The sequence below is a fragment of the Hemiscyllium ocellatum genome, chromosome 25 (assembly GCF_020745735.1).
Source record: "Hemiscyllium ocellatum isolate sHemOce1 chromosome 25, sHemOce1.pat.X.cur, whole genome shotgun sequence".
NCBI classification, from domain to species: domain Eukaryota; kingdom Metazoa; phylum Chordata; class Chondrichthyes; order Orectolobiformes; family Hemiscylliidae; genus Hemiscyllium; species Hemiscyllium ocellatum.
In genome coordinates this window covers 11302800-11322413 of record NC_083425.1, presented here as the reverse complement: position 1 = coordinate 11322413, position 19614 = coordinate 11302800, and the positions used below count along the sequence as shown (strand labels likewise).

The 19614-nt window shown below is 40.6% G+C and overlaps 1 protein-coding gene across 1 annotated transcript in view; it reads right to left on the bottom strand.

The window, feature by feature from the left end:
• The window catches only part of notum1a (notum, palmitoleoyl-protein carboxylesterase a), a 70649-nt gene that overhangs the window by 30946 nt on the left and 20089 nt on the right, over window positions 1-19614 (bottom strand). The window contains exons 7-10 of the mRNA XM_060844464.1: window positions 6081-6272; window positions 4531-4631; window positions 2829-2976; window positions 1146-1193 (exon numbers count right to left, since the gene is read on the bottom strand). Coding sequence (XP_060700447.1) covers window positions 1146-1193; window positions 2829-2976; window positions 4531-4631; window positions 6081-6272 — 489 coding nt within the window. The remainder of the gene's footprint in view (window positions 1-1145; window positions 1194-2828; window positions 2977-4530; window positions 4632-6080; window positions 6273-19614) is intronic.

Genomic DNA, 19614 nt, shown 5'->3' with positions numbered 1-19614 from the left:
ACTAACGACATTAAAGTAATTGTTGCTGCAGTAGTTCTGAATTAAGATTGATTTGGAGATGTCTAGCTATCACCATTGTTAACAGCTAACCTGAGAATGCAACTTTTTTAAAAAAGGTGTTGTGATTTACACATGAAAACAGTGAAACTATCATGGTATTCAAACAGATGAAAGACTTGACAGACAATCAATTTGTCAATGTATAATTTCAGTTACATCATGCTGTAAAGTTTTGCTATAAATTGTGTTAGGATTGAGCCCTCCACTATCACCTGATGAAGGAGCAACGCTCTGAAAGCTAGTGTGCTTCCAATTAAACCTGTTGGACTATAACCTGGTGTTGTGGGATTTTTAACTTTGAATTAAGATTAGATTGGATTAGATTCCCTACTGTGTGGAAACAGTCCCTTCGGCCCAACAAGTCCACACCCATCCTCCGAAGAGCAACCCACCTAGACCCACTTCCCTCTGATTAATGCACCTAACAGTATGGGTAATTTAGCATGGCCAGTTCACCTAACCTGCACATCTTTGGATTATGGGAGGAAACCGGAGCACCCGAAGGAAACCCTTGCAGACACAGGAAGAATGTGCAAACTCCACATAGACAGTCACCCGAGGCTGGAATCGAACCTGGGACCCTGGTGCTAGACAGCAGTGTGTTACTGCTCAACAAATCCTCAGTAAGAGAAGCGTAGGATAGAGGGAGGTAGATACAACAGGACTATAGGGGCTTAAGGACAAGTGGAAGACTGATGACATTGGAAATTAAAGTTTCAATTGGAATTCCAGATAGAATAACGTTCAAGTGAAATTAAGGGCAAGGGCAGAAAGGCCAAATAGCTAGGATTGTTATGGCATCCAAATGCTTATTAGTTTATTGGACTAAAAACTTTGGACAAATAGAATGTGAATATAAGTTACTGAATGTTTCACAAAGAAAAGTTAGAAACTGAATCAGTTTTATATAGATCCCAGACACACTGAGACACCGCAAACTGTTTCACACTTCACTCTTAGCTTTTAAAGTGCAGTTACTGTTGTTAACTGAAGGAATATAAGACCAGTGAAAGAATTTCAGTTAAAAAAGAAAAGCCACATAGGATCAATGAACACTTCTCTTTTGAATGATTTTAAAATCTTACCTTTTTGTGATCACTTCATGAGACAAGCATGCAGGTGCAAAAACAGCCCTATAACCAAAAACAAAACAGTATTTCATGAACAATTTTAGTGTCCAAACTTGTGCTTTTAACTGTCAACAAAATACACAAATTTATTTTCATCAAGTCCCAATTTCTGCTTTTCTTTAATTGTTCTTATTTTGTCTTTCTACAGGAGTTGTGATGATGTGGAATGCACTGCTTGAAAGAAAGATAGGAGATTGAATTGTAGATTTATAAAGAATAGAGATTAGAGATGAGAAAAATATTGTCAGATTATGGGAAATGAACAGGGGCGAGGTGCAAATGTTGCACAGGCAATGTAGGCTGAATAATTCTAGGACTATCACAGCTTTTGGATGATTTATTGTGGCCGATCATTTAAATAATTAAAATGACAACACCGCATATATATGCTGAATTTATGTTTGTATTTATTGATGTACATTAGCCTCATTTACAGTCATAGAGTCATAGAGCTATACAGCAGGGAAACTCGCCCCTGCCGACCAGATATCCTAAATTAATCTAGCCCTATTTGCCAGCATTTGACCCATATCCGTCAAAACCCTTCCTATTTATACACCCATCCAGATTGTCATTTATTGAAATTGAAATGACTCACTCCTTTGAAGAAAGGAATAGAGTAATTGGATGCAGATTGCAGGTCTTTTGAATTGATGTGAACTTAGATCAGAATACAACTGAGAAAGGCAGTCCAGGACACTAAAGATCAACTGTCTTGAAATAATTACAGCTGTAAAAGTCCTTCACAGCCAGAACAAAACCATTTGGCCCATTGAGTCAATGCTATCTCTCTGTAGAGCAAATCAAATAATCCCTCATTCCATCTTGGTAGCCTGCAAATTGATTTCCTTCAAGTGGCCATCCAATCTCCTTTTGAAATCATGGATAACCTGTTCTTCCACCACCCTAGCCCTAACAACTCCCCCCCCCCCCCCACTCACACACCACTAGCCTCCTCACAAACCACTCCTGCCACCACCAAATCTCCCACTAGGAAAATTTCTAGGTCATTGCCACTCAATAGGAAACAAAAGTCTTCCTCACACCTCCATTAATTTCCCCTCAATCTCCTTTGCCCCAGTGAGAAAAACCCAGTTTGTCCAAACTAATCTTTTAATTAAAATCACTCATCTACAAAACCATTCTGGTAAATCTCTTCTGCAAACTCTAAAGCACCTTACATTCTTCCTACAGTGTACTGAACAAGACTGGAAACAGCCCTTCAAATGTGGTTTAACCAGCACAACTTTGTTGTTTCTACTGATCAGCTCCAGTTATGAGGCCTGAGGTGCCCTTTACCTCCTCAAGCACTCTCTCAATTTGGTTTCCTGCCTTCAAACATTTATATCCATGAACCCCAAGGTCTGTCTGCCTTGCATACTCTTAATGAAACTCTGTCTTTCCGAGTTTCCAGACACGTCCTCCAGATGTATCCAAGTCCTCATGTGGAGACTGTTCTATTTAGGGTGTAAGGCGAGGAACTCACTGGTTAGTCAGGCGGCTTCTCCAGGCACACGCCCTTTGTGTGGGAGGGAGGCAAAAACTTCAGCTCCCCCTCCCACTACTGAAACCTGGGACAGATGTTAAACAGAGCCAAACAAGGAGATTTAACAAGGTCACAGAACTGACAAAACTTACGGTACGTCCTTAAGAGTATTTTTCAACTCTCTTCCCAGGTTCTGAATGTAGTTCCACTGTCCCTCTTGAACTGGTTGCCCTGTGAGATGCACATTATCCACGGTAAGTTGTGCTTCATCAAAGAGCCACTGGACCACAAACAACGGGCCTTTGGAAGGAACAGAACAAAGTCAGATTTTCTGTGACCTTTCTCCATAAAACATCCTCTGGGAAATACCTCAGGTCCCAGTGAAGGTCTGTGCATTAGGATTTGCTGTAATAAAATCTGGATGTCCCAGTCAAGTGAAAGAATCTTAAACCTATTACTCATTAAAACTCTGGTTACAAAGTTTTCTGGTTTTGTATAACATGGAAGGAGAATATTCAGCCAATCATACCTGTGTTGGAGCTCTGAAGGTAATAATCAATTAGTTCATCAGCCATCCCTACATTCTTGTTGTATTACCCTTCAAAACTTTTTCCCTTCATTATTTAACTAACTTCTTTCTCAAGACTACTTCTTAATTTGTTTCAAGCAGTCTTCTGCATCAGATCGAAACATTTTACATAAAACAAATTCTCTCCATCTTTACAACTGACCCCTTTGTTAATTATCATTAACCTGGGTTCACTGCAAATTTACCTTTGAGAAATCTGAGGGCAATTTGAGACCCCTACTACCAGATATTTTTTTCTTTATTTGTCCATGGGATGTAGCTGTCAGTGTGTGGGTCAGCATTTATTTCTCATTCCTAATTTCTCTGGTAAAGGTGATGGTGAACTGCTTTCTTGAACTGCTGCTGTCTTGGAGAGCATAGGGACGCTGACAAAGGGAGAGATTTTGACCCAGCAACAGTGAAAGAATAATGATGTATTTCCAAGTCAGGATGGTGAGGAACTTGGAGGGGAACCTGCAAGTGGCAGTGTTCCCATGTCTCTGATGCCCTTGTCCTTTTCGGTCATAGAGGTTGTGGATTTTGAAGGTGAGTTGCTGCAGTACATCTTGTCAATTGCTGGTGCTGTGTGTGTGTTGGTGGAGAAGGGAATGAATGCTGAAGTTGGTGAATTGGTATTAATCAAGCAGGCTGCTGTGAGGGATGGTGATAATTTTCATGAGTGTTGTTCGAGCTCCCCCATCACACTCCTGACTTGGGTCTTTTAGATAGTGGACACACTTTGGGGAGACAGGAAGTGAATTACTCACTGCTGAATTCCTGGCCTCTCACCTGTTCTTGAAGGTAGAGTATTTTTATGATTAGTCCACTTTAGTTTCTGGTCAATGGTAACCCCCAGAATGCTGATAAATGGAAGATTCAAGAACAGTAATACCATTGAGTACCAAAAAGCAAATCTCTCTTCTTGGGAGATGGTCATAACCTGGCACTTTAGTGGTGTGAATGTGACTTGCCACTTGTCAGCCCAAGTCTGGATACTGTCCAGGTTGTGCTGCATTTGAACATGGACTGCTTCAGTGCCTGAGGCATCACAAACAGTGCTGAACATTGTGCGGTCATCAGCAAACATCCCTATTTCTGACCTTATGATGGAGGGAAGGTCATTGATGAAGCAACTGAAGATGGGTTAGGCCTGACACTACACTGAGGAACTCCTGCAGAGACACCCTGAAGCTGAGATGACTGACTAGGGTAACTCCGGATAATTTGAGCCTGCCTTATTGATCAGACAGACTTTGATATTGTTACGTTTTTTATTTAAATCTTACTTCTTAATGTTGGATATATCTTGTATCCAAAGAAGCAGTTCCACTCTTCTCCTCCTCTGAACTGCTGCTTGCAAAGTTCAGGTACAACTCCATTCCAGTATCTGAAAACATGGAAGATGTTTTAATCATTTCACACCATCACTCAAGGACAAGAATTTGGGTCCAATACCCAAGGAAAGGGGTGGATTTCCTCCGACTAAATTGAGGCATTTGTGTGGTCTAAGAGGACCTGCAACAGTTCAGGGAAACAAATGAACCCAATCATGTTGTTAGTAGAATATTTGGGCAGGAATGGGCCATTCACCCCCTCGAGCATGTGCTGTCCTTCAAGAGAGATCATAACTAACCCTAACCCTAACTCCATTCTCCAACTGTGGCTGCACACCCTTAGTCTCTAAAGTCCCCTTCTACTCTTCATTTGGTGCAGTTACAATTCCTCTGGATTCTTTTCAGTTTCAATGAAAAGTAGATGACATGAAATAAATCAGCAGAAAGTGGCTCTCAGTAATTAGTCCATTTTCTATGGTATTCGCTGTTAATGCCTATAATTAAAAAATGAATGGCTAAGATACTTTGGATAAGAACACATGGAATGGTCCATCTGCCATTCAATAAGATCATGGCTGATCCAACTGTGGACTTAATTTCATTTCCTCATAATCCTCAACACTCGAGAACAAGCATTTATAAAATTCAGCCTTGAATACATTCAACACACTATCCTCCACTGTTCTCTGAGGGAAGAGAATTCCACAACTCACTGAGGGATAAAGAATCCTCCTTGCCTCAGTCTTAAATTTTTAACTTGTGTCCCCTAGTTGTCGACTTCCTCAGAAGAGGAAATGTCCTCTCAGCATCCACCTGTCACTTCCTTTAGAATCTTATGTGTCCCAATATGTCTGACTTCTCAGTCTTCTCGGCTCCCCTCAACCTGCTCAACCCCTCCTCATTAAATTAATTCTCCAATCTCAGAAATAAGTGAACTGTCTCTGAACTGCTTGAGTGCAGAGTATCCTTTATTCAAAAACTTGTCAAAAAATAATTTTCATGGTGATGCAAACTGTTGAGTACATGTAAGTACTTTTCGTAGAAGAACATGGTGAACTTTGATGGAAGTTAACTTCTGCACTCAGAGTGCTCTTTCGAGACGCCACCCCATGATCTATCATTGCAGGATACCTCCTGTAATAGTTAGTTAAATTAATTTTCCTAAAAATAAAGACATTTCTGAAGTATATATCCCAAGGCCTTTTGCTCATTAAGAGATGTAGAGATATAAATATTAATCCTCGTTGTCAGGTATACCAGTGATAATTTCATTTTTGTAGATGAGTACTTTAACCATATTATAAGTGAGAGCCCAGATTCCACCCATTGACAGAAGTTTATCCAGCCCGATGATACTCAGGTAGCTTTAGTCAATATGTTACCCCATGTCGTGGACTTACTGCTGCTAACCAAATGCAATGACCAAGAAATATATCAGAACTAACCTATTCAGCTGGACGCTCTGAGAGATGGAAACTCACAAGAGAAACAGAAGTCTTTACCTTATTCCTTTCTTGATCGCTTCTGTGGGGGCACATGATATTGTGTCGATGCAGTCAGTCCTCTGGTACTGTTTGTTGTCCAGGAACCAGCCTGAATCAGCCAGACCGCGAACCTGCACTCCATGGACTCCCAACTCTTCAAGCTGTTCGGCCACTCTGTCTACGTTCAGGAGCACCCCTGTCCCGCCAGCACTAGTCAGACAGACAAACGCTCCCATGAACAACTTTACAACAAAAGATAAGATTTCTTTTTTGAAAAACATGCATTTGTGTTGGGGCTTGCATAACCTCAAGGTGCCCCTAAAGCATCTTGAAGCCCAATAGATTACTTCTGAGGTGTAAGCACTGTTGCAATGTAGGCACACGCAGCAAGATCCCATGCACAGTAATATGATAATAGCCAGATATTCTGATTGTTACGTACTGGTTGAAGGATAAATATTGACCAGGACAACACTGCTCTTCTTTGAAAACATAGCATGATATCTCTTAGATCCCAAAACAGTCGGCAGGACCTAAATTTAACTTTTTATCCAAAACACTTAAGAATAGTAATAATTCTTCCAAATCCAACTTTCAAGGGTTTTCGTGCTCAGGCAGGGAATACTGCTTCCCCAACACAGAATGTCCTATATAATACGTCAGCACTGTGATTTCAAATAAACCCATTGGAACTAATACCTGGTGTTGTGCAACTTCTGACTTTGTCCACCCCAGTCCAACACTGGCACTTCCACAACATGACCATAAAATACACACATTCTCCACCGTAACTGGCACTGTATGTTCCATTTTAAAATACAAATCCATTCTTATACAATTACTTCCAACACCATGTGTGTGTTTACATTTAACCAGATGTACTGCTGGTTTGAGTCATTGTTGTGTTTCCTGACAGTGCTTCAGACAGCATTACTCCTCTGAGCTGATGTTGCTTGACTGGAAAAGCTCTGATAACTAAGGACAGAGCTCAGTTGCCTATTCTGCACACCCTCAGAACGAAATCTGCAACTCAGTGCCAGTGAATCTGAGCTGCTGCAGAATGTAGCGACTGCAAAAAGGCAAAACACAAAACTATTACAGCTCAATTTCTTTAAAGAGGGATTATTACCGCACTAAAGATATGCACTACGCCTTTCTTTACTGACATAAGATTGATTGACAAAGTAAGGAGACCGTGTGAGCTGTGAAGACACTACATTCACTGACCCCTTCTATATTTTACCCTCCTCAAATTGTGCACCAGATCCTTTAAATGAGTTCTATTTGGGGCTGGAATGTTAATAGTCAGGATAGGATGATAGGAGAGCAGCTTCAAGCTTTATTTATTTGGTTTGTGTTTTTTTCCACATCTGGAGAGTCACGGGACCCAGAAGGAGATAATTAGGACCACATGGGCCATAAAACAAAACGGCAACAAAGATACAGAATATCTGAAGCGCCTACATGAAAAATGTGACGTAAACTGATTAGCAATGAGCGAGTCTGAGTAACCCTAAATTCAATCTGCATGGTGCCACTTTCACAGATTGGTGAAGTTGACGGACACATGGCCGATGAATTTGCATAAAGAGGAGTGCGAAGCAATATGATTTGGTCTGAACAGAAGAATGAGGAGAGGCGATATAAAACAAAGGGTCTAACTCTAAAGGAGTAAAGGGACGGCAGCTGTACGTGCATAAATCACCGAGGTGGCAGGGCGGGTTGAGAAGATGTAAAAAGGCATCACCAGGGATCCTCAGCTTTTTAATTAGAGTCATGAAGCATATAGCTAAGCAGAGTGATGTATTCTTATAAAGCTCTGCCTTGGCTTCAACTGGAATACTGTGTCCAGCATGGTTTAGGAAGAATACGAAGGCATGGAAGAGAATGCAGAAATGATTTGAGAGTGGTTCCAAAGATGACATACTGTAGTTAACGCAAATAGAAAATGGAATTCTTCACTTCAGAGAAGAGAAGATCAAGATATTTGATGCAAGTGTTCTTATGGTGTAGTGATAGTGTCCCTACCTCTGACAGAGGAGGCCTGGTTTCACGTCCCACTGCTCCAACCACACATCTAAACAAGATCGATTTGAAAATATCTAACAGATGACCTTGCGGTGCAGGGGGTAATGTCCCTATCTCTTGGTCAGCATATTAACACACTTTAGACACAAGATATAGAGTCATAGAGACGAACAGCATGGAAACAGACCGTTCAGTCAGCAGGTTCAGGTTTGACTCACCTCTCAGGATGTAAGAGCTGCATCATTACATGTTTAAACAAGTTGGTTTATTTCTTTAAAAATACATTAAGACAGTTCTGCGATTATTTAGACTGCAGTGAGTTATTTAAATATTGATCGTGCAACAGAGGACCAGCAATCAGGAGTCACCAGCATAGCTAAACTCCAGAATTCGTAAAGCCTAACTGACTTTGCATTTCAGACTATCCCTATGTATTCAGTTAATTCAGTATGGACACCTCAGCAAGATCAAAGATCTGCTTTAAAGGGTGTGCTTCATTTAACTCTTCAAAAATCACCCAGTCTTATAGCAGACTCTAGACTCTTGCCTTTAGACAATTAGTGGATTCTGCTAATATCATAGTAATGGCTGAAATTGAAGGGTGGAGCAAGACTTTAAACAAGCACCATCTTCAGAGAGGAGGGATTGATTACATTTTTTTAACTTGCTACAAACGGTATTTGAGATGTTGGTGCAAAATGTGGCTGAATGTATGGTGACATTGAGAGTGTGATCATTCTCTGGAGCAGAAAGATGGAGATGGTTTGTCATTCCCTCAGGATTTGTCCACTTTAAGGTGAGGGACGATAATGCACCTCGAAAGTGGAGTGCTGGAAAAGCACGGCAGGTAATAATGCACCTGCTAACAGCCTGAAACAGCCCCGTTTGTTAAGACCACATTCATTGATATGAAAGCCAGACTTTACTATTATAACAAGTTAGTTTACTTATTGAGCTTCTGAGTCTACGTGAGGGAGTTTTATTAAAGATGTATATGATTAGGAAGGGTTTGGAGGGATATGGGCCGGGTGCTGGCAGGTGGGACTAGATCGGATTGGGATACCTGGCCGGCATTAATGGGTTGGATCGACGGGTCTGTTTCCATGCTGTACGTCTCTATGACTCTATATCTTGTGTCTAAAATGTGTTAATATGTATAAGATAACACATATTATATATTAAATAAAAGTTTAGTTTCTGTAAGGAAATAAGGAAAAATAATTTAGATAGGGTTGACCATGAGAACCTTTTTCCACGTATGGAGTCAGCTATTACGAGGGGGCATAGCTTTAAATTAAGGGGTGGTAGGTATAGGACTGATATTAGGGGTAGATTCTTTACTCAGCGAGTCATGAGTTCATGGAATGCCCTGCCAGTAACAGTGGTGGACTCTCCCTCTTTATGGGCATTTAAACGGGCATTGGATAGGCATATGGAGGATAGTGGGCTAGTGTAGGTTAGGTGGGCTTGGATCGGCGCAACATCGAGGGCCGAAGGGCCTGTACTGCGCTGTATTTTGCTATGTTCTATGTTCTAATTGCAAATATGGAGACAAAGAAAATATAGAAAGGTAAAGATTATCTTGTATTTATATATCACTTTTCACAAACTCAGCCAGTACCAAGTTACTATTTGCTCGATATGTGGAGGAGCCGGTGTTAGACTGGGGAGGACAAAATTAAAAATCACATAACAACAGGTTAGAGACCAACAGGTTTATTTGGAAGCACTAGCTTTCGGATCACTGCTCCTTCATCAGGTAGCTGTGGAGCAGGATCATATGGCACAGAATGTAACTGGAAAGAAGGTCTGGGATTTACATATTAATGAACCAAAACCTGCAACCCATTCTAAAAGATGAAAGACTTAACAGCAATCTAGGTTTGTTCAATATTTTGTTTCAGTTGCAGGACACTGGGATCTTTTGCTATAAATTCTGTGTCTTATGGTCCTGCTCCACTGCTACCTGATGAAGGAACAGTGCCCTGAAAGTTAGTACTTCCAAATAAACCTATTGGATTATCACTTGGTGTTGTGTGATTTTTAACTATAGTCGATATAATACTTAATTCCTGATGAAGGGCTTATGCCCGAAATGTCGACTCTCGCGCCTGACTGGCTGTGCTTTTCCAGCATCACACTCTTTAACTCAATATAACACCCTATGTTACAACAGTAACTGCACTTCCTAAAGCAACTACACTTCATTTGCTATAAAAAGAGCTTTGCAATATTCTCAGGTCATGATAGGTGCTGTATGATTGAAAATGCTTCTTTATGTGAAAGAAGTCAATGATTATTTATGTAGATATTCATTCATAGTTATCAAACTCTATCAACATGGAAAATCTATGATAAAATCACTTTCTCACAACTCAGAAACATAACCAATTATCCAGGTCCTACGCCTGAAAAAATTGAACCTCTTAATATGCAAAACATTCATCATGTTACTAAAACAGATGTGCAGAACTGGATCTTGGAACCAACAACCCATTTCTACTCAGCACATAAAATGAGTGAACAACAGCCTGAAGTCTCCCTCAGCAACACAAGCAGAACACAAGGAAGTAAAATGGGAAAGGCCGATGTTTAAGCTTCTGTACCAGCTCACATCACAATGACCCTATGTTGGTCATCTTCATCTCCTTCTCATCTGTTTGCCCCTACCATCCATCGTCTACATCATTCCATTATATTCCGAAATGCTCCAACTAAGCTCTGATTCCCTTCATTAAATGGTATCGCACTGTAGACCTCACTCTAGGTTGTTCTTGATTGAATCATGTCGTCTTAATTCTTAGCAGGAAAATAATGGCAGTGCAGCAAACGAGAGGAGGAATAAGAACCAGCTGAGGTACCGCTCAGTAATTAAAGGACGTGCTTGCGTTTTGTAATGAAATGAATGATGACGGCTGTGCTCTAGTCGCCTTTAAAGAAATATCAAAACAACTCTCCTGACTCCTGTTCAATGTGTGTCTACCAGCTGTAATGGGCAGCATTAGGTTGGAATATCCAAGTGCAATTCTGTCAGTTGATTGAATTATGTCACATGTCACATACATTCATAGAAGTGACATCACAAACTCCAAGAAACTACGAGTCTTATAAATTTCATGCTTAATTATCAAACACGAACCTTGGATTGTTATTCAATTCACGACAATGAAGAACTGAGCTTTCTTCCTAATCAGAAGTTATTGTTGACCTTCACCAAGATACATGAATATTAAAGCTTGAATCGATGAAATCAAGACAGTCTACTTGTTCGCTGTCCTCACTTCCACTCATTGGAATTATAGAATCCCTACAGTGTCCGCACCGACCCTCCGAAGAGCATCCCACTCCACCCCTCACCATACCCCACATTCCATCACTGTGAATCTCAGATTGGAGGATGTGCGGACATTAATTCTTGGAGCTTTTTCAAATGAAGGTATTCCAAATCAGCTAGGGAGAATCGGACTTGGGAGTTTTGCATTAATGAACAAAAGCAGTCTCTGACATTTCAGATGTCTTTACATTTAATTGCATAATAGTAATAATAGTGATTACAACACAGCCACATAAAACAATGTTGTCCTATGGAAAGGGTTACCCCACCATTAATAGCAATTCCACAATAAAAATAAACATAATCAAAGACTGGGTGGCACAGTGGGTAACAGAGCATCCCCTTTAATCTGTGGGACCTTGCTTTGAATCCAGCCCGTAATGCTGGAACAACATGCCCTCTTTCTAATGATTGTAAAAGGTCTCAAAAGAGATTCAGAGGGTGTGCTGACATAACCTTTCTGCCTTGATGTCGTTTCAAATATTTTCACCAGCTCCCTGGTGTTTTTCAGATGGGGCAAACCGCAGAAGCACAGCTCATTGTGTTTCCTAGTGATTAAATACAGCTCCCAATGCTGAACTGAACCATGTTTCAATTCCTGCTTTGTGCTTGAACACAACCAGTGCAGCTCCTTGAGGTACTAAAATCAGCTTCAAGTGTATGCATGGCCAATGAGGAACGGATATCTCTAATACCCCCACAGAATAGCTTGCCTATGCTCCCCACTCAAATTCTCAGATGAGGAGCCACTAACTTGGGCCAAGTACTGAAGGGCGTTAGCTTCCTCCAGACTGACTTGGAATGAGCCATTGCCCGGAGAGATGAGAAAAAGAAAACGTAGAGAGTTGGGGAAGGGGGGGGAGGGGAGGAGAGAATTGAGGAAGCGATGAGGTGGAAAGGACGAGGGACAGAGGAGAGAGGGCAGACGTGGGCAAAAAATAACAGTCACAAAAATCCCTCAAAACTTCAAAAACATAGGGCATGAAAGCTTTCCTACAACTAACGCAGAACATTCTGGAAATACTCAGTGGGTCAGGCAGCATCTGTGGAAACAGGAAGGAAGGCGCAATGCCTCAGGTTAAAAATCTGTAATCAGGACCTGCTGAGCATTTTGCTTTTTATAACCGTCCATAAAATTCTTCAAACAATATTTATTGTCTCTAGCAACATCTATGACTCCAAGCAGCCAGAGGTGCCAACCTGCAGCTGGAAGAACTACAAAGTTTTGCCCATAAAGTGGTTCCATGTTCCAGGGTACAGAATCCATCTGCTTTTGCTTTAGTGTTCCTGCCAAAATTCCATAAAGAGCAAATAGAGATAAAAGGAGATCAATTATTTTGCACTCATACTTTTGGCACTGGCATCACTGAGTAAATTTCAAGCTGTTGGGTAAACTGGAATCCCTTTGACGTCAATCTGAACCCCCTCTGTCTCAATATTCACTCAATACTTTCCCAAAACCTTCTGAGACACCACATAAAGCTATCCATGTAAGAATTACCCAAACACTCAACACAAATTCACCCCCACTGTGCACAAAGATAGATTATCCAGTCTTTATCATCTTGCCATTCATGGAAGCTTGCTGTGAAAAAAATGGGCTGTCATTTTCCTGTGTAAAACAATGACTACCCTTCTATACAAACTAATTAGCCATAAAATCTCTTGATGTTTCCATCAGTCATGAAATGTGCTGCGTAAGTACAGATCTTTCTTTCTTCAGTGCTACTAATTTACTTGATATAGCCTCCACTGTCATAATAAATGTGTGAAAAGTTACTTGAGCACTTTACCTGAGCAAAAGGTTTAACTTACTTCTGACCTGCCTTCACGTGTAACTTCCCATTTTTGCCAATTTCTTTTGTTGGAAATGGAATGATAAAAATGGGTGACTGTTTTTCGATTATCAAATCCAGCTTGCCTTAAGCTGACTGGATTCTTTATTGAATTTCTCTCATTGAAATATCTAACAACAATCAATGTTGACAATGCTTATTGTCTCGTCATAGAAACTATGCACCCATGTTGCCACTTTTACTACACTTTCATTCAGGGAGCAAATCTTTCAAGTTTGCCTACAGATAAACCTATATAAAGGTATTTCTGAAACCTCTGTACACCACATCCAAAGGGACTTTCCCCCCGCTGACTTTTATCCATCATGATCAACTATACAAAGATTCAAAACTTGATCCGTGCCAACTCACAACCATAGGATATTCCCAATCCAGACCCCTCTCAATCATCATCTGAATGATGGGAGATATCATTGATGGTGCAAACATCTGCCACTTACCCAACAATAACTTCTTCAGTTGTTGGATTCTGCCAGGGCCTCTCAACTCCTGACCATTGCAACCGTCTTCCGGAAATGGTCCAGAGGGTCAAGTTCCTGGGAGGGATGATCACCAACAATCTATCCTGGTCCACCCACATCGACATAACGGTCAAGAAATCACAACAACGCCTCTATTTCCTCAGAAGGCTAAGGAAATTCAGCATATACACAATGATTCTTACCAACTTTTGTAGATACATCATAGAAAGCATCCTATCTGGATGCACCATAACATGGTACAGTAACGACTGTTCCCACAACCGCAAGAAACTACATAGACTTCTGGAGGCAGCCCAGACCATCACACCATCCCACCCCAGTTATACTCTCTTCCACTCTCCTCCATTAGGCACAAGACATGAAAGTTTGAATACATGTTAAAGCAGATTCAAGAACAACTTCTTCTCATTTTGAACAGACCTCTCACATGTTAATTCTGATCTCTCTCTCGCTCTCTGCACCTTCTCTGTGTCTGTAACACTGTATTCTGCTGTTTGTATGGGTATGATCTACCTGTTAGAGCATGCAAAACAACACTTTTCACTGTATCTTGGTACATGTGCCAACAACAAATCAAATCAAATGAGCTGAATTCCAGAGGAGTGGAGCAAATAACTGCCCTTGACATCAAGACAACATTTGACCAAGGAACGACAGTAACAATTGCATCAATGGGAATCAGGGTAAAGGGGCACCATCATTTTCAGTCATATTGGGCACAAAGGACGATGGTTCTGGTTGTTGGAACCCAACCGTTTTATCGCCGTCACTGGGGGAGTTCCTCAGGACAGTATCCATTTTCAGTGGCTTCATTAATAACATTCCTTTTCAAGTATCAGAAATGGGGATATTTTCTGATGGTTGCACAGTATTGGTTCCATTCACAAATTTCTCACGTAATGAAGGGATCTGCACCCACATGCATTGTCATTCTATTACATTATCTTGACCAAATCTCACTCCATCAAAATCCTGACCTTCATAACTGACCAGAAGATTAACTGAACTAGCCATATTGACACTATGGCTAAGGAAGTGGTCAGAGATTGAGTACTTTGTAGCCAGTGTCTCTGCTGCTGATCCCAAAAGTCTGTCTGCCACCTACAAGGCACAAGTCAGAATGCGATGGAATACTCTACACTTGCCCAGATCAGTGCAGCTCCAAAAGCCACCAAAATAGCTTGACAGCTTCCAAATCAAGGCAGCCTTATTGTTCAGCACCCGTTCTATAATCTTTACTGTCCACGTTCTCCACCATCAGTGCATTGTGGATGCAGTGTGGACCATCTTCAAGATGCCCTGTTGTAACTCACCAAGGGTCCTTAAACAGCACTGCCCAAAACCTTGAACTTGACCAGGTAGAAGGGCAAGACAACAGGTAAATGGGAGCATCACCACTTCCAGATTTCCCTCGAAGTCACACATCATCTTGATTTAGAAACATATCATTGTCCTTTCACTGTCACTGGGTCAAAACTCTGGAAATCCCTCACTGCCTACACTGAGAGCACCTACACCACTCAGTCTGCAGCAGCTCAGGAAGGCAATACACCTTTCTCAACAGCAATTAGGGATGAGCAATAAGAGCTAGATTTACCAGCATCACCCACATCCCATGGACGAGAAATAATAGGTATTAAATTCCAGTCAGGTTGCCACCTTTATTCATGTTTCAATAAGTCATGCTCCCACTTCTCTGCATTCTCATTTAAAATTTTACCATTTTAATCATGTTTTCTATTTTTATTTCCAAAATCTTTTGGTTGACATTTTCCTACCAGTAAACTAATGCTGAAGAATGGAGAAAGTGAGGACTGCAGATGCTGGAGATCAGAGTCGAGAGTGTGGTGCTGGAAAAGCACAGCAAGTCAGGCAGTATCTGAGGAGCAGGAGAGTCGATATTTGGGTGGGGGATTCCTGATGAAGGGCTTATGCCCAAAACGTCGATTCTCCTGCTCCTTGGTTGCTGCCTGACTTGCTGTGCTTTTCCAGCAACACACTCTTGACTAATGTTGAAGAATGGTCATATTTGACTTGAAATGTTAAATCGATTTCAGTCCCTGCAGATGCTGCCAGACCTGTTCTCCAGCTCTTTCTGTTTCTTTTTAAGATCTGTCATGGGCGGTATTTCTCTCCTGTGTTGCTGCCCCTATCTGTCTGCAGCCTTGAGGCAGCAATTTGGAGCTCTGACCAGGTTAGAACAGCTATGCAGCCACACTATCAGGTCACCCAATGTCAGAGCAACTCACCAACCACCCATCCACCTAATCTCCCTGAACCCCAGTCTCTAAGTTCTCACTGTTTCAATAAGCATGACGATTGGCGAAGTCTTGAAATGGAGTCACAGAGGGAAAATATTTAGAAAGCACTGCCTTAAATGCAAGATACTATAGTTCACTAATAAATGCCTAATGGGACAAGGCTCTTCCAGTCAAAAGAAACTTCTTTTTACCCCCACTCTTGTTTTCCACCTTCTGGATTTAACGGTTAAAGAACTGTAACTCGGGTACAATAAATAAAACAACATGAGAGAAGGAGAAACAAAACTCCCGGATGACCAGCCCACATTCCCATCTCTCTGTCCCTGTGGACACATTCCCTTTGTTCCTTTGTGCTACAAAAATAGACTTGAAAGATTGGAAGACTTTTCACTGGAGTGTAGGAGGTTGAGGGGGTGACCTTCTCGAGGTTTATAAAATCATGAGGGCCATATAAGGTGAATAGCAAGGGTCTTTTCCCAAGGGTGGGGAAGTTCAAAACCAACAGTTATATTTTTAAGGTGAGAGAAGCAAGATTTAAAAACGATATGAGGGGCATCTCCTTTACAGAGAGTGATTTATTTGTGTGTGAAATAAACTGCCAGAGGAAGTGGTGGATGCAGGTGCAGTTACAACATTTAAAATACATTTGGATAAGTACATGAATAGGAGAGGTTTGGAGGAATTATGAGCCAAATGCAGAACCAAGATGGGACTAGTTTAGTTTGGGAATATGGTCGGCATGGACTAGTGGGACCGAAGGGTCTGTTTCCATACTGTATGACTCAAACTCATCAGAGAATTATAGTCAGACTCCTCAGTCATTTCTTTCCTAGCTTTCTTCTGGATCTGCAGGTGAAATCTATCACATTTGTATGATTTGTCTGTCTTAAGTTTAGAATAACTGTTTCATGTCATTTCTCTTTAAACTATAATCTCCACCAATTTTCCAACCCCACCTCATCTAGATGTGTAATCCCAGCACTAGCTCCTCTGTGAAAGCAAAGATGAATTATTCACCATTTCTGCCATTCCCTCACACACCACTACAAACTGGTCTCTTCATCTCTTAGCGGCCTGCTTTTCCTACTAATCATCGATACACATCCTTTTTGCCTTACTGGAATATAGTTAATTTGTACTCTTTCTGTCTCCTGTTTAAATATTTCCTGTTAAATACAGTTATGTTTGCCAATTTTTCATTCCCTTTAATCAAGGCCACATCCATTTTAATCTTGGTATAATTTGTTTTTTTTTCCCTAGTCAAATACATATGCCTGTCACTTTTCTTGCTCTTTATTTTTCTTGTATTGAACTTAATTATATTGTGGTCACCACTTCCCAAATGCACCCCTAACTTGATGTGGCCTACTTGCTCCATTTCATTACACATGAACAGATCAAATAGTGTTCTTTGCTGGACTAGTAACATAGAAAACAGTCTTGAATACACTGTAAAAAGTCTTTCCTCCTTTAAAGTGAAACATTTTCCTAATCTACTTTTTGAAGAATTGATATCGCTTGTAATTAGAAATCCATTCCTTATACATGCTCCTTCCTGCTCTCTTCCTTATCCGCTTGGAGGTTTTTACTTAGGTATATTTAGTTACCGATCCTCACTTAGCTGCAGTCACATTTTAGTTATTGGTTTGCGTCATGTCTATTTTGATCAACGTTGGTTTCTCGTTTTTCGATTTGGCAGCGCAGTGAGTTACAATATCAGATACAAGAGCAAAGTGTTCACTTCTTGGAACAGCTGATACCATGTTGCCAAAGTATTCTAACCAATTAAAAGTTACAAGTATGCCCCCATGTCACAATTTGCAGTATCAGAGAATGACGGTAATAGAAGCGCAACTATATTTCTGTGTTAGATTAGCTGTTCTGTACTCAAGATTAAAGTTAGATGGCACAGAGTATTTGAACATCAACAATGAGAGTCACATAGAACTATTCTGTTTAACTACTAACCTCAGTCACATCAGTATGATGAAGGAAGAGAAAAACCATTAAAGCTCTAGGATCTACAAGGATATTACAGCGGTCACAAGTATGTTTCCATTGTATCTAATTTCCATGGAATTATTTTCTATTTGATTTGGTAAATGTGCATCAAACCATAAAGTGTCTTTAGTCACACTGTATGAACACATTGAGGTTTTAATATGCTGCCCTTTCCTGTGGCACATAGATCATTAACTCTGCCAAAGCAAGCAAAGAGAATTATATTTTGCTCATTGAACACAGGAACAAGTTTCAGGGCACCGTTACTGAGTCGTTTCTACGTGTTTCAATTACTGTACAGAAGCTGCACTGTCCGTTCTGATAATGTTAACGCTAAGGCCATGTGCTACTCCTACTTTCTTGCTCATTCCAGGGCAATTTCAGCAAACTGATTTCATCAGTTCTCACAAAACATTCCTTCAAAAGGTTGTTGATGTTACAACAAAGTTGTCCTTCAGGTTTAAAAGTTATAACCTTTTGCCTATTTTGCAAATGAAATTTACAGACATTTTGATTTTGTATTTGGAATGAGTGCCTGAATTTATTTTTCCAAAGTCAGATGTTACACAACACCAGGTTTATTTGAAATCACAAAATTTCAGAGAACTGCCCATTCATCAGCTGACAAAGGGGCTGTGCTCTGAAAGCTTGTGCTTTCAAATAAACTTGTTGGACTATAACCTGGTGTTGTGTGACTTCTGACTTTGTCCATCCCAGTCCAACACCGGCACCTCCACATTATTTTTCCAAGCAAGAGATGAACACTTCAACCTATTCTTTACAATAGCAAATATCCTGTAGCAAGGTTCTTAAAACATGCACGATTTTAATAAGGTCAAAATGTATTCTGTCATGTCATATGTTCTTTTTTAAACAACAACATTCAGCACTTAGAAAGTCAACAAAGACGCCAGCTAAGATTCTCAAAACTTCCTGATTCCAATATTTTATGTTCCTGGGAGCTGCCTTTGTTCCTTTATCCATCTGTTTGAAGTGTGACTTGGACTTATAGAAGCATTTTAATGAATACAGTATATAGGAACAGGCCCAGACCTTTCTGTCCCTTAGATGTGTACCTCGATTCAATGAGATCATGGCTGATCTGTGGCCTAACTCCACATAATTGCCTTTGACCCAGATGCTTTAATACCTTTGCTCAATAAAAAAAATCTCTTTCAGATTTAAAACTAACAACTGATGGAGCATCAACTGCTATTTGTGGAAGAGAGTTCCATACCTCTCCCACCGTTTGGGTGTAGAAGTGCTTCCTAACATCTCTCCTGATCGCCTGGCCCCAACTTTTAGATGAAGACGCCTAGTTCTAGGATCCCCAACCACTCGAAATAGTTTATCTTTACCTACCCTGTCTTTTTCTGTTAATATCTTGAAGACTTTGATCAGATCACCCCTTAATCTTCTACATTCTAGAGAAACCAAGGAAGATGGATAGAGTAAAGATATAGATTGACATTGAGCTAATTGAATAGTGAAACAGAGAAGAGGGGTTGAGTGGTGAACTGCTGTGTTTATTTCCCCTGAGAAATATGTACCATATCAGAATACTTAGCAGTTAATGTGTGCCTCCATTGT